The following is a 14,866-nucleotide window of genomic DNA, read 5'->3' on the forward strand; positions in this document are numbered from 1 at the left end:
AGAGAGAGTGGCTAAGGAATACATCCCTAAGACAGTTTGATGAGAGACCCAGATGAATTTGATGACAGGGCCAAAAGATGATACCCAGCATAGGGAAGGAAAAAATCCCCATGCTACAAGGAGGAATTGCAGATGCTGAAAATGTCCCATGTCTTTAGGTGGTGGGATATGACAGCTGCCTTCAAATACTTGAAGAATAGTCATATACAACCGTGGCTTTCAAACTTTTTGATGTGACCCATGGTAAGAAATGCATTTTGGGCGCCTGGGTGGCTCAGTCGTTAAGCGTCTGCCTTCGGCTCGGGTCATGATCCCAGGGTCCTGGGATCGAGCCCCACATCTGGCTCCCTGCTCCGCGGGAAGCCTGCTTCTCCCTCTCCCACTCCCCCTGCTTGTGTTCCTGCTCTCGCTGTCCCTCTCTGTCCAATAAATAAATAAAATCTTTAAAAAAAATAATAAAAAAAAGAAATGCATTTTATATTGTGGTCCAGCACATACACACATGACAAAAACTTCGCAAAAGACTGTAGGCTGTGACTTGCGTTTTGAAAATCACCAATGCGGAAGAGGGGTGAGATTTACTCCAGGCTGACTCCAAGGGGTGGAGTCAGGATGAGTGAAGGGGCAAAAACATGAATCAGCTTTGACACAGGCAGGAACTTTCTAGTAACTGGAACTACCCACCAGTGAACTGCCTCAAGAATTTTCAAACTGAGTTCTGGGGAAGCCCAGCATTCTGTGAAAATTCGACGGCCTCAAATATTTGCTTTATATTTTGAAAACTGTGATGTAATTAACCCGAACCCTAAAGTGCTGGCGGGCTTCTGAAATTCTGAACCCTAAAAAACCAACCATATCCACTTAGGGCTGCCAAATGTCAAAACTGAGCATGTTAACATTTAGTGTTTGCTGCCTTAGCGGGTATGATATTGGTTAAGAGTGAGCAGAAGTCAGGCTTCCTAGGTTCAAAACCTGATTCCACCTCTTACTTCTGGTGTGACCTTGAGCAAGTCACTTAACTCCTCCCTCTAAACTTCAGTTTTCTTACCTATAAAATGAGGATAATACCTCACTGGATTGTTATAAGGACAGCATGAAGTATTCTGTACAAGGTATTTAAGACTGTAAGTTCAATAAATGATAGCTATCATTTTAAGCTGTTACTACATTATTCCTGTGCATGTGTTAAAACCTAATATTCATAAAAGCCTACTGTGGACCAGGCAGCAGCATCTACTTCATTATATGGATCATTGTATTTATTTATTTTTTTTAAAGAAGGATTTATTTATTTATTTATTTATTTTAATTTTATTCATTTATTTGACAGAAAGAGAGACAGTGAGAGAGGGAACACAAGCAGGGGGAATGGGAGAGGGAGAAGCAGGCTTCCTGCGGAGCAGGGAGCCAGATGCGGGGCTCCATCCCAGGACCCTGGGATCATGATCTGAGCCGAAGGCAGACACTTAATGACTAAGCCACCCAGGTGCCCCTGGGTCATTGTATTTAATCCATAAGCACCTTGAGAAGAAAGTACTGTTGTTATCATTCTCAGTTGATGGAGGGGGCAGTGGGCTCAAAAGATGAAGTAACTCATCTAGAATCAGAACTAGTAAGTGGCAGAGCATAACCTTGAACCCAGGGATACTCTTGATTTACTGTACAGGTGCTCACCTGGGAGTTGCTTGGACATATGCCATTGATAAGGAAGGTGGTATATCTTCATTACTCTTTTTCGAGATTCTAGGCCCATGACATCCTGTCATGAACAGTGACACGAGGAACTTTGCCAGTAGGGCACATTTGGGCAGTGCTCTGTTCACACCTGGGCTGCACCCGCTCTCATCCTGGCTTCACAGGTATGTATACCAACGCTGGAAAGCATTATCAATAGTGTTGTCTTTAGGTGGTAGGGTTGTGGATTGTTTTAGAAAGTTTTTTTAATTTCTTACCTTTTCCAAAAATTGATAAGGTGCCTATATCACCACTGTAATAGGAAGCTTAAAGTTTTTCTAATCACTTGTAGTTCTAACATATTAGTGCATTTTAATTTATCATTTATTTATATATTTTAAGATTTTATTTATTTTTTAACAGAGAGAGAGACAGCAAGAGAGGGAACATAAGCAGGGAGAGTGGGAGAGGGAGAAGCAGGCTTTCCCCCTGAGCAAGGAGCCTGATGTGTGGCTCGATCCCAGGGCCCTGGGATCATGACCTGAGCCGAAGGCATACGCTCAACAACTGGGCCACCCAGGCACCCTCATTTATTTATTTTTTAATTAAACTATTTGTTTGAGTGTAGTTGATAAACAATGTTACATTAGTTTCAGGCATACAACACGGTGATTTGCCGAATTTGAACATTAAGCTGTGCTCACCTCATTAGTGCGTTTTTAAAATAAGAGCTTTATTATAGCTAGGGAAGTAGATGGTAGAAGTACTAAGTACTTAGTAGAAGTACTAAGACAACAACACAGCACTGTAGGGTGGTAAGGGAATGGTGGGTGCTTTTATAGATCCTAAAAGACATTTTTATACTGGAGTGGCAGTGTTGCTGTGAGCATTATTGATTTCTGGTGCTTTGAATCTCTCAGCTTCTTGGAGTGTGTTGCCAATAACTCTCGTAAATATTAAAATTTCAGTATAGAGTGTTATGCAGAGAAGCTTGAGCATTGCCGCTGTGAGAGAGTCAAGTGAGGAACAAACACTGAAGGTGGAAAGGATTGGTAGAGCACGCCATCATTCGTTCAGTCCTTCCTTTGTCAATAAATGACGTGAGTGCTTGAGGAAAAAAAGATGGGCGAAATAGAACTCATCTGTCCATGAAAGATTAACTGCTATGGAAACTGAATCCTGCTCCTGCTGTTAACAACTAAAACCCAGACTCCCATGAAGCAACTGGTTTTAGACATAAGATAGCTTGGTTTGGCATTTCCTCAGAAAGGAAAAACAAGGCGAGCCCTGCAGTTACCCGAGCTTCCTGCTGGGGGCAGTTTCCAGGCCACCGTTCAGGGAGAGGGGACCCAAACAAAGTCCAGCTTTCTGGGTTGGGGAGATAGAAATCAGAGTTCGGGGAGCCCAGAGAGGTTGGGATCTATAGGGAAAAATGCCACAGAGGAGGGACCTGCACAGATAAAGTTCAGGAATAGGAAGAAGGTTCTCCTCAAGTATTGGACTGATTGATGATGACCATGACAGTGAGATACTACCATTCAACCACTAGAATGCCTAAAGTGAATCAAACTTATCAAACAAGTGTTGGTCAGGATGTATAGCAATTGGAACAACCTACTGCTACACACATCGATGTGGAAGAATCTTAAAAGCTTTGTGTGAAAAAAGTTACAGAACGGTACATACTGTATGATTATATATATATGACATTCTAGAAAAGGCAATTGTTGGGACAGAAAGCAAAGCAGTAGTTGCTAGATGCCATGGTTGGGAGGGTGTTGAAGGCAAAGAAACACAGGAAACCCTTTGGGATGATGGCTGTATTTGTGTGTGAATTGTGATGGTATTTGACACAATTGTAAACATTCACCAAAACTTAAAATTGTACACTTAGAACCAATGAATTATATTGTATGTCAATTATCTTGATAAGGATACATTTATAAAATTCAGTAACTCTGTAAGCAACATCAACAATGAACACTTACAGAATTCCTATTACAGGCAGTGCAATGTGCTTGGGAGTTAGGGTCATAGGACTAGGTAAATCCCAGCCTCTACCCAGAAGATTGCTCAGTCTGTTCTGCAGATAGAACAGAACCCAATCAACATAGTTAACGAGAACGTGAGATGATCCCTACAAATGCTGTATTTTGCTGTTCCAGGTACTTAGAAGAACATGTCGTAGAGTTTTTCATCAAACAAATGGAACATGTCACAGAACTTTGCTAAGATGGTTAACTCGACACACAAAGACCAACACCCTGACAAAAAATGTTCCAGCCGTGCCAACAAATTACAGAAAGGTCTTGTGAATTTATTAACAGATATCTTTGAGGGGAGGAGAGAACTCTTATTTTTTTTAAGATTTTACTTATTTATTTGAGAGAGAGAGAAAGAACATGAGTGGGGGGGAGGGGCAGAGGGAGAGGGAGAAGCAGGCTCCCCGCTGAGCAGGAAGCAGGACTTGGGGCTCCATCCCAGAACCCTGAGATCATGACCTGAGCCGGAGGCAGATGCTTTCACTGACTGAGCCACCCAGGCGTCCTGAGAACTCTTGACATATGTACTTTTTGGCACATAAGAACACATTTTAGAGGAATATTGTAAATTCTGCGTCATACCCACAAGGCCATCCTTAAGACATACCAGATAGATGGCTTTGGTGGCTCCTCACTGCTTCTAGGGTGATGACTGGGAAGAAACTGAAAAGAAAGGATGAGAGGGGAAGTAGGAAGAAGTTTGTTCCCCACACTTGTTATTTCTAGGTATCTGGTAAGAATTTCAGTCCTCGCACTTAGGTGTGTAAAGAGATCTTACTTTCTCGATTCCTAAAATTAATGCAAGCCGCCCACGCTGCTGGGTTGGGTGGCAAGTTGAACTCCAGCCATTATGGGTACAAACCCTATGTCCTCCTTGTTTCAACTTTTGGATCCTTCTCAGTAGAAAGAGGTGGTGTGATGGCTGCGTGGGGGAGGGGAAGGAGCACTCGGGTCGTTGGTCATCCATCCACATGGGGGAGAGCTCTACTGTCCCAGCCCCCAGGCTCCCTTTGGTTTTGTTGGTATGCGCTAATTCTGGACCACACCTGGGCTTTCGGAATCCTTACTGGGGCTGGAAACCTCATTCCAAGATCCTTACTCCACCACTTTTTCTTTCTTTTGGGGTATTTCCCCCTCTCTGGTACACTTCTAGAGTCCCTGCTACTCTCCAACCCAGAGCCGGACCTTTCTTTCTTCCTCCCATCCTTCGATTTTGTGCTCTTTAATACTTTTAAAAATTGAAGCATTCAGAAAAAGTACACAAATCATAATTATACAGCTTAATGAATATTCACAATGAAAATACAACCGATAGAATCACTCTCTCAGACCAAGAAAATAGAATCTCAGCAGTATCCCAAAAGCCCTGTCTTGTCGCTACCCCTTCTCTGTGAAAATAAATACTACAGCTATCCTGACTTCTAATATCATTAATTACTTTAGCCTGTTGAACTTTTTTAAAAAAAGATTTATTTATTTATTTTAGAGAGACAGAGAGTGCACCTGCAAGGTGGGGAGGGAGGGACAGAGGGAGAGAGAATCCCAAGCCGACTCCCCATTGAGCTTGGAGCCCGTGGGGGTGGGGGCGAGCTTGATCTCATGACCCCGAGATCATGATCTGAGCCTAAATCAAGAGCCAGGTGCTTAACCCACTGAGCCATGCGGGAGCCCCTACTCTGTTTTGAACTTTAGATAAATTGGAATCATACAATATGAACATTTAGCTTCATGTTTCATATATCAGTTAATAGTTTGTTTTTGTTGCTATTAAGTTTTTCTCTGTTTGAATACAGCACAATTTATCCATTCTACTATTGAAGGACATTTGGGTTGTTTCCAGTTTGGGGCTACTATGAATAAAAGTTCTTCTAACTAGGCTCGTACATGTTTTGGGGACATATGTGTAATGTATGTATATCATCAATACCTCAGAGTAGAATCGATGGGTCCTAGGATGTGTTTATGATCAGCTTGGTGGATACCGCCATTTTTCCAAAGCACTTTTGCCAATTTTACTTCTTTACAAGCAACGTATGAGAATTCCAATTGCTCCACATCATCACTGGCATCTTTTGCACACAATGGTTTTAATTTGTGTTGCTCTTTGATCAATGAGATTGAGCAATTTTTCATACGTTGGTTGACCTTTAGAATATTCTCTTTGGAGCAGTGATTGTTCAAGTTTTTTGCCCTTAATTTTATTGGATTTTTTTTTTAAGATTTTATTTATTTGACAGAGAGAGACACAGTGAGAGAGGGAACACAAGCAGGGGGAGTGGGAGAGGGAGAAGCAGGCTTCCCGCCGAGCAGGGAGCCTGATGCGGGGCTCGATTCCAGGACCCTGGGATCACGACCTGAGCCGAAGGCAGACACTTAATGACTGAGCCACCCAGGCACCCCAAGAGTTCTTTAAGCCATTCTAGAAATGAGTCAATTTGTCAGCTACAGGGAGAGTAAATACCTTCTTTCAATCTGTGACTTTCCTTTCCATTCTTAATGGTGTGCTAAGCAACAGAAGGTATTAATTTTAATATAGCCCAATTTATCCATCCTTTCCTTTTTAGTGTGTGTCTGTCCTATTTGAGAAATCTTTGCCTAGCCCCAAATAATTTCTTCTAGAAACTCATTTATTGAAAGGCCATTCTTTTTCTACTATTCTGCAGATCTGCCTTTGTTATAAATCAAGTGTCCATGTATATGCAGGGCTACTTCTGGATTCTTTATTCAGGTCAAATACTACACTTTTTTTTTTTCAAATACTACACTGTCTTAATTACTGTAACTTTATTTTTTTAAATGTTTTATTTATTTATTTGAGAGAGAGCGAGCATGAGGGGGGGAGGGTCAGAGGGAGAAGCAGACTCCCCGCTGAGCAGAGAGCTCCGCTGTGGGACTTGATTCCTGGACTCCAGGATCATGACCTGAGCCGAAGGCAGTTGCTTAACCAACTGAGCCACCCAGGTGCCCCTAATTACTGTAACTTTATAACGAGTCTTGAATCTACTAGTAGAAATCTTTCAACTTTGTACCTTATCTTGATGATTCTTGGCCCCATTGCATTTCCATATAAATTTTAGAATCAACTCATTAATGTCCTAAAGATAAAAATCCATACTGTCATTTTGGTTTGGATTGCATTGATTCTAGCAATGAATTTAGGGATAATTTACATCTCTACAATATTGAGTTCTCCCATCCATGTGCATTTCTTTTATTTAGATCTTCTTAATTTTTCTCAAAAACGTTTTACAGATCTCTATGTACAGATCATGTGTATCTTCTTTATGTCTGGGCATTTGATTTTTATGCTGTTACAAATGGTAATATTTTAATATCCTTTTCTAATTGTATCCTAATATAGAAATAAAACAAATTGACTTTTGCATATTGACCTTGATTCTAGCGACCTTACTAAATTCAGTGATTACCCCTCATAGGTTGTGTATAGATTCTCCTCAAATTTTTCCATGTATAATCTTGTCATCTGTGGATAATGACAGCTTTATTTCTTCCTTTCTGATCCATACATTTTTATTTATTTTTCTTGACTCTTGTACTGGTTGGAGTCCTTTGGGACAGTATTAAGAAGAAGAGTGACAACAGTCTCCTGGTTTATCTATCTCAGGAGAAAGCTTTTAATGTTTCACTATTCAGTATTGTGTTTGCTATAGGCTTTAGCATAGATAGCTTTTATCAGATTAAGGAAATTTGCTTCTATTCCTAGTTGGCTAGGTTTTTTTTTCTTTATCCTAAAAAGACATTAGATTTTATGAAATGCTTTCTGTATCTACTCAACAGATACTTCACCAAAAAAAGATATGCAGTTGGGAAATAGCATATGAAGAGATGCTCAGATCATTAGTCATTAGGAAATTACAAATGGAAACCACAATGAGATACTACTACACAGCCCATGGGATGGCTGAAATGAAGAAGCCTGCTCATTGTGGATGAGGATGTGAAGGAATAGTAACTCTCATACACTAATAGTGGAGACGTACAAAGGCACAACTTCGGGAAAGAGTTTAGCAGTTTCTTTTTAAAAGTTAAACATTTGAGGGCACCTGGGTGGCTCAGTCAGTTAATCGTCTGCCTTTGGCTCAGGTCCAAGTCCTGCGTTGGGCTTCCTACTCATTGGGGAGCGTGCTTCTCCCTCTGCTGCTCCCCTTGCTTGTGCACACTCTCTCTCTCAAATAAATAGGATCTTAAAAAAAAACAAAAAAGTTAAACATTTGATCCAGCCATCCCACTCCCGAGTATTTACCCAAGAGAAATGGGTAATGTATAATATGAATATTATATTTATATACATATATATGTGTGTGTGTATATATATATATATACATACATAATGAAAGTGTATGTCCACTCAGAAGACTTATATTGGAATGTAAATAACAGCTTTTATTTGTAATATCCCCAAACTGGCAACAACTCAAATTTCCATCAGCAGTGGATTGATTGTCACATTTCTATACAATGAAATACTACTCAGCAATAAAATCAATGAAGCATTGGTACTTCAACAACATGGATGAATCTCAAAATAATTATGCTGAATGAAAGAAGCCAGACAAAAAAGAATACATGCTACATGATTCCATTCTGCATCTACTGAGATGATCATATGATTTTCTCTTTTTCAGTTGATCAATATAGTGAATGACATTGACTTTCAGACGTTAACCTACCTTTGCATTACTGAGATCAACTCCACTTGGTCATGATGTATTTTTTTTTTGTATACTGTTAGATTTAATTTACTAAAATTTTTCTAAGAATTTCTGCATGTGTGTTTATGAGGGTTATTGATCTGTAGTGGTTCTCCCCTGCCCACCATGACTCTGTCTCATTTTGGTATTAGGGTGATGCTGGCCTCCTGGAATGGATTAGGAAATGTCTTATCCTCTTCAATCTTCTGGGATAGATTATAAAAAATTGATAGGTAGAGTGTTCTATAAATGTCAATTAGGTCAAGTTAGGTAACAGTATTGTTCGAGTCATATATCTTTTTTTTTAATTTTGTTTTTAAGCCAGGCGCCCTCAAGTCTTGTGTATCTTTACTGATCTTTAACTGATCTTCTATCTACTTATTTAAATTATTGAGGGAGGAACTTTTAAATCTGACTATAATTGTGGAATATTCTATTTCTTCTGGTAGTACTGTCAGTTTTTACTTCATGTATTTTGTATTTCTTGTAATTGGGTGTATCAGCATTTAGGCCTGTTATATTCTCTTGAAGAATTGACCCCTATTTGATTATGAAATGACCCTCTTTATTGCAGGTAATATTTTTTACTCTGAAATCTGCTTTGCCTGATATTAATATCTAGCTTTCTTCTGATTAGTGTTAACATAGTGTATCTTTTCCCATTCTTTTATTTTTAACCTATTTCTGGGATATATTTAAAGTATGTACATATATATATATATTTTAAGATTTTATTTTATTATTTTTTAAGATTTTATTTATTTATCTGACAGAGACAGAGATAGTGAGAGCAGGAATACAAGCAGGGGGAGTGGGAGAGGGAGAAGCAGGCTTCCGGCTGAGCAGGGAGCCTGAGATGGGGCTCAAACCCAGGACCCTGGGATCATGACCTGAGCCGAAGGCAGACGCTTAACGACTGAGCCACCCAGGAACCACCCAGGAGCCACCCAGGAGCCCAAGATTTTATTTATTTTAGAGAGAGAGCGTGCAAGTGGGGGGAGGAGCAGAGGGGGAGGGACGAGCAGACTCTGCACTGAGCGCAGAGCCTAATGCTGGGCTTGATCCCAGGACTTTGAGGTCATGACCTGAGCCAAAATCAAGAGTCAGACCCTTAACCAGCTGAGCCACCCAGGCGCCCCTAAAGTATATTTCTTGTAGGCAGCATATAGTTAGGTCTTTCTTTCTTATCCCTTTTGACCATCTGTCTTTTGATTGGGATTTTTTTTTGAAATTTAATGTGAATATTGTTGTGTAGGTTTAAGTTTAGCATCTTGCGGCTTGTTTGCTCTTTGTCCCATCTGTTCCATTTTTACTTTTTCTGTCATATTTTGCATTGAGTATTTTTTTCTGTTTCTATTTTCTATTTTTTGTTTTTATTTCTGTTTTATCCCCTTTGTTGGCACCTGGCTTGCTTAGTGGGTGGAGCATGCAACTCTTAATCTCGGGGTTGTGAGTTTGAGCCCCATGTTGGGTGTAGACATTACTCTAAAAAAAAAAGGAATAACTTTTTGCAGTGTTTTCTTAGTGGCTGCTTTAGAGCAAGAGTTGGCAAACTTTGGCCTTTGGCCTAATCTCACCTGCTGCCTGTTTTTATAAATTAAATTTTGGTTTTGATTGATTATCTTCTCATTATGAATTGCATTTTTTCATCTTTGCGTGCCTATTAATTCTTAATTGAACACCATATATTTTTCATTTTATTTGTTGGGTGCTGGATCCTTTTGTAGTCCTATAAATTCTTGTGCTTTTTTTCTGCAGTTAAGTTACTTGGAAACAGGTGGATTTTTTCAAGTCTGGCGGTTAAGTGTTATTATCTGGAACCCGGGCAGCAGCATTTAGTCTAGGGGTAATTTTGCTCTATTTGTGAGGCAAAACTCTCTGCATACTCTATGTTCTAGGAATTATAAAGCTTTCCATTCTGATTTGTGGGAATAGGGGCTATTCCTGTACCTGTGTTCAGGTGTTATTGTTCACTTAATTCTTTCGGTTGATTTTTTTCCCCAACCTTGGGTAGTGTTGTCATGTGTGTATCCTGATCAATACCTAGGAAACTACCTGAGGGGAACCCCGTGCAGGTCTCCAGAACTCTTTCTCTGTGTTGCTCTCTACTCTGGTTCTCGGCTTTGTGAACTCGAGAAGACTGGTCTTTCTGGGCTTCCCGATTCATTTCCTCAACTCAAGAGGACTGCCTGGATTCCTCCTTCCTGGGCTGTGGCCTGGAAAATTCTCCAGGCCGTAAGCTGGGGGCAATCTTACTGCTGACCCATTTGCTTCCCATTTCTCAGGGATCCCCATCCTTTGTGGCTTGATGTCCAGTGCCCGGAAAACCATTGTTTCATATATTTTGTCCATGTTTAACTTCTATTTCCACAGCTAGGAGGGCAAATCCAGTCCCGTTTTGGCTGGAAATGGAAGTTCAATTATCCAGAGTGGTTTTTTAAAAATCTTATTTTTCTGGTTGTCTTCCTCAAGAGGGTTGCTTTTGTGCAGGTAGCTTCCCTCCACTTGTGCTCTCTGGCTCTAATTCTCTGTTAAATAAATAAATAAAATCTTAAAAAAAATAAAACTTTAAGGGCTGCCTGGCTGGCTCAGTTGGTAGAGCATGAGACTCTTGATCTTGGGGTTGTGAGTTCAAGCCCCAGGTTGTGTGTGGCGATTAGTTAAAAATAAAGTCTTAAAAAAATAACAAAATAAAACAAAATAAAACTTTAAAGTGCTCTTTGTTTGCTACATTTGTCAGTTCTCTGGGCTGATTTTCATTTTGTTTTTGTTGGGTAGGTTTTACTGCTGCATATCCAACGCAACCCTCCATCCCTTTTAAAAGTCAGACTTCAACAATTCCGGAATCAGAGAAAAAGGGATTCAATAGTCAAGCGAAGAGATTTTATTATAAAAAGGTAATGACATCGTCTTAGAGTCTCTTTTAGTTTGGGTTTGAGCGTCGCGGGACAGGCGCACCAGTTGGGCTGGTGCTGTTGCCCCTGTGACCAGTAGAGGGCAGTGTCACCCAAGGAGCCACAGCCTCCTCTAGAATCCAGTGCTCTGAGTTACAAGAATGAGTTGGGAAGGTATTAAATTCAGGGAGAACAACAGTGTCTGGACTTCCGGTGCCACACTGAACCCCCAACAAAGTTTTAAGAAGAAATGTATTTTAAAATTTCTTATAAAAATATAAAATTCAAAAATTGCCGGTATATGAAGTAAAAGGTAAAAATCCTTTTCTCTCCCGTCTCCCCCAGCTTCACTCCTTCTGACAGGAGAGGAAATAATGAGGTTTTCTTCAAATAACATACTAGTAAAAATAAAAGAGTCAAATTAAAATTGCCTTTGTGATGAAGGCCCTCCTCTTTTAAAAAACTTCCTTTAACAGTGTATTATTACTGTTCCTGTTTTTCCTCCATCCTCACCCTCTTCCCCACATATTTCTATGTCCCTTTTCCTCTTCCATCTGGAAAATTCTGCTTGGCTCCTGAGCCTCAGGCAGCTTGGGATTTCATTGGCTAAAGGCCAAGGGTCTAACCTTCTCCTCTTTCACCAGCAGGGGGCTGAAGCACCTCACAGACGTCCATAGAGTCTTTAAAATTCTTCATTCCTTCATTCATTTAACCAAGATCTTTAGAATAACATTTTTTTGAAGGAGTCATCATCTTCAGCTACCTTTTGCTGCATTCTGAAAATGTTTTTGATCCCATAACCTTGCCAAGATGCCGGAGAGGGAAGGAGGAGATGTAGATTTTGAAGGCAAGTGAGTCAGGAAGGACTTGGGACGGTTGCTCAGCAAGCCCCTTTGCCCCTAGGCCTGTTCCTGCTTTGTAAACAAGAATGCTGAACAAGAGAATGCTTAAGTTCCTTTCACTTCTAACATTTTAGGATTCTAAGAAAGCAAATAATAAAGAATATAGTATGTGTATGTGCACACGCACACACACATTTATTTTTTTATTTAAAAAAATTTTTTTAAAGATTTTATTTATTTATTTGACAGAGAGAGAGAGAGAGAGAGAGAGAGAGAGAGAGGGAGAGGGAGAGAGCACAAGCAGCGGGAGTGGCAGGCAGAGGGAGAAGCAGGTTTCCTGCATGAGCAGGGAGCCCGATGTGGGGCTCGATCCCAGGACCCTGGGATCATGACCTGAGCCGAAGGCAGCGGTTTAACCAACTGAGCCACCCAGGCGCCCCCCCCCAACACATTTTTAATTACTTGACGGTTTTTCCCAAAGATGATAAATAAGGTATTTGTTCAGGAGTTTTCTCTCTTCTCCCCCTAGTTTCTGTGTGTTTTAACTGTCCCTCTGTCTCTCTGTCTCTTCTGTTTGGTGTCTTATTTGTCAAGCCCGTGATGATATATTTTCCATCTCTGGAACACTTGCAATTCCAATAAAAATAATAGCAGCCACCATTTACTGATGGCTTCTATGTGTGCAGTCATTTTTAGACCATATCTCTAATCCTCAGAACAATGCTGAAAGGAAGGGTTTATTATCTTAATTTAATAGGAGAGGAAATTGAGGCTTAGGAAAGTTAAATGACCCACCCAAGGTCATACAGCACAGGGCTTGGCATATAAGAGGCCCTACATGAATATTTGCTGAATCAACATGGAAAGAATTAGACCTCAAACCCAGGTCTAGCTCACTCCAAAGCCTCGTGTTCTTTCCACACACTACCACACCCCCTTTTGTGGCCTGTGAAGCCACACATTTGATTTATGAAAGTCAGCACGTATGTTTCTGAATAGACCTCAGCAAAACAGCCCAAGCTCAAGAGAGGGAAAGATGTCAAGCAATGAGCGTAGGCACCATCCTACATGATCTAGTTCTGACGACTCAAATCCAGAAACCGAATGGGCCAGTGTTTCGAGGTAGCTTTCCAGCTAGTATGGCTCTTCAGAAAAGTTTTCGCGGAAGGAACCAAGGTGGCAGCCTGCCAAAGCTACAGGCAGCATCAAATATAGAAAAAAATCGTTCAGAAATTTGATTCGCACTTTCCAAATGGAGCCACGTTGGTTTGACAATGTGGAAGTTTTAAGTACTTGAAAGCCTTCTGTAAATAAGTATGTAAATAATTTTGTGGCAAGAGCATGGGATCCGTAAATCAGTTTCCCTGCGTTCTGCCCCCTTAAAGAGCTCTGTGCCTTTAGACTGGTCACTTGGCTTTTCTTTTCTTTTTTTTTTTTTTAAGATTTTATTTATTTATTTGACAGAGAGAGACAGAGACAGAGAGGGAACACAAGCAGGGGGAGTGGGAGAGGGAGAAGCAGGCTTCCCGCCGAGCAGGGAGCCCGATGCGGGGCTCCATCCCAGGACCCCGGAATCATGACCCGAGCCGGAGGCAGACGCTTAACGACTGAGCCACCCAGGCGCCCCCATCACTTGGCTTTTCTGAGCTTCAGTTTCCTCATCTGAAACATAAGGAAGATTTGGACTATATAATTTTTTAGGTTCTTGAAGCTATAAAAGGAGAAAAAAAATATTCTCGTTCCATGCTCATTATTCTCATTTTTCTTGAGGGAAGCGGACATTGAGAAGTTAAAGATGTTGTTTAACATCACCCAGTAATTTAGTGAGGCAATACAAATTAAAAACAGATTTTAAAACTCTGGTGTTTCACCACCCTTCTTAGAACATTAATCGTCCACACCCTGTGCCTGATCTCATAATTTGGTTGTATCCTCATATTAGTTCTGTGACCCATTTAACATCTTTAACACAGAGAACTGGTGTCTTGGGAAATGTGCACTCACCTTATGGGTCTAACGTTGTGGGGAAACACTGCCCAGCTCACGTGCCCCATACAACCCCGAGTCCTGGGTACAAAGAGCCCTTCACAGAGCTCGGCATCTTGACTGGCAATTTGCGCTGCTAGAAATGAAGTCTGCTTCCCTGCACAACTTATGATTATTTACAGATGTGCTGGTGACTCCGTGTGCATGAAGAGACATGCCTCATGTGGGACGGAACAGAGCCCAGGAACCCGATGGACGTTTTCTTCCTCCACCACCCTGTTTCTAATTCCTTTCTGGATGGTGGTCACTGCTTTCCAAGCCATGTAACACTAATGATGTCTTCACATCATTTTGAGAGCAAGGATGTTATAATAGTTAGGCCCTGGCCGGGGATTACCGTTCCATGATTCTAAACCTGACTTACCCCTTCCAGGCTCAAATGAATGAATGCTGGTAGCATAGGGCACTGTATTCTCTAGATGGGCACAGTTTAAAAATACATATTAATTTTTATATGTAGCTTGAGAGTAAATCCACCTTTCCAAATGGTAAGCAGGCCCATGTTTAATTTGTGATGAAATAAAATTAATACTGTTTCACTCACTAATGTGACAAGGCACTGAACCAGGGATATTTTACATGTCAAGGAGATTTAAGTGAAAGGAAGTTCAGTTTGCAGGGGCCACCATGTTCAAGGGGATAATTAGCCCAAGTGT

The 14,866-nt window shown here is 40.8% G+C and overlaps 1 protein-coding gene across 6 annotated transcripts in view; it reads left to right on the top strand.

Annotated features, from left to right (window-relative positions):
- The window catches only part of STPG1 (sperm tail PG-rich repeat containing 1), a 50,874-nt gene that overhangs the window by 1,225 nt on the left and 34,783 nt on the right, over positions 1-14,866 (top strand). For 3 of the 6 annotated variants that reach the window (XM_025855668.2, XM_073903177.1, XM_073903174.1), the window contains exons 2-5: positions 159-243; positions 1,741-1,859; positions 3,840-3,980; positions 11,207-11,325. In XM_025855668.2, coding sequence (XP_025711453.1) covers positions 3,887-3,980; positions 11,207-11,325 — 213 coding nt within the window. In that variant the 5' untranslated portion in view covers positions 159-243; positions 1,741-1,859; positions 3,840-3,886. Of the gene's footprint in view, positions 1-158; positions 244-1,740; positions 1,860-2,642; positions 2,775-3,839; positions 3,981-11,206; positions 11,326-14,866 lie in introns of all 6 variants that reach the window. The other 3 variants (XM_073903175.1, XM_073903173.1, XM_073903176.1) reach the window with 3 other exon arrangements.

The sequence above is a fragment of the Callorhinus ursinus genome, unplaced genomic scaffold, assembly GCF_003265705.2.
Source record: "Callorhinus ursinus isolate GAN/ISIS: 27379988/994484 unplaced genomic scaffold, GSC_fseal_2.0 scaffold18, whole genome shotgun sequence".
In the NCBI taxonomy this organism is placed as follows: domain Eukaryota; kingdom Metazoa; phylum Chordata; class Mammalia; order Carnivora; family Otariidae; genus Callorhinus; species Callorhinus ursinus.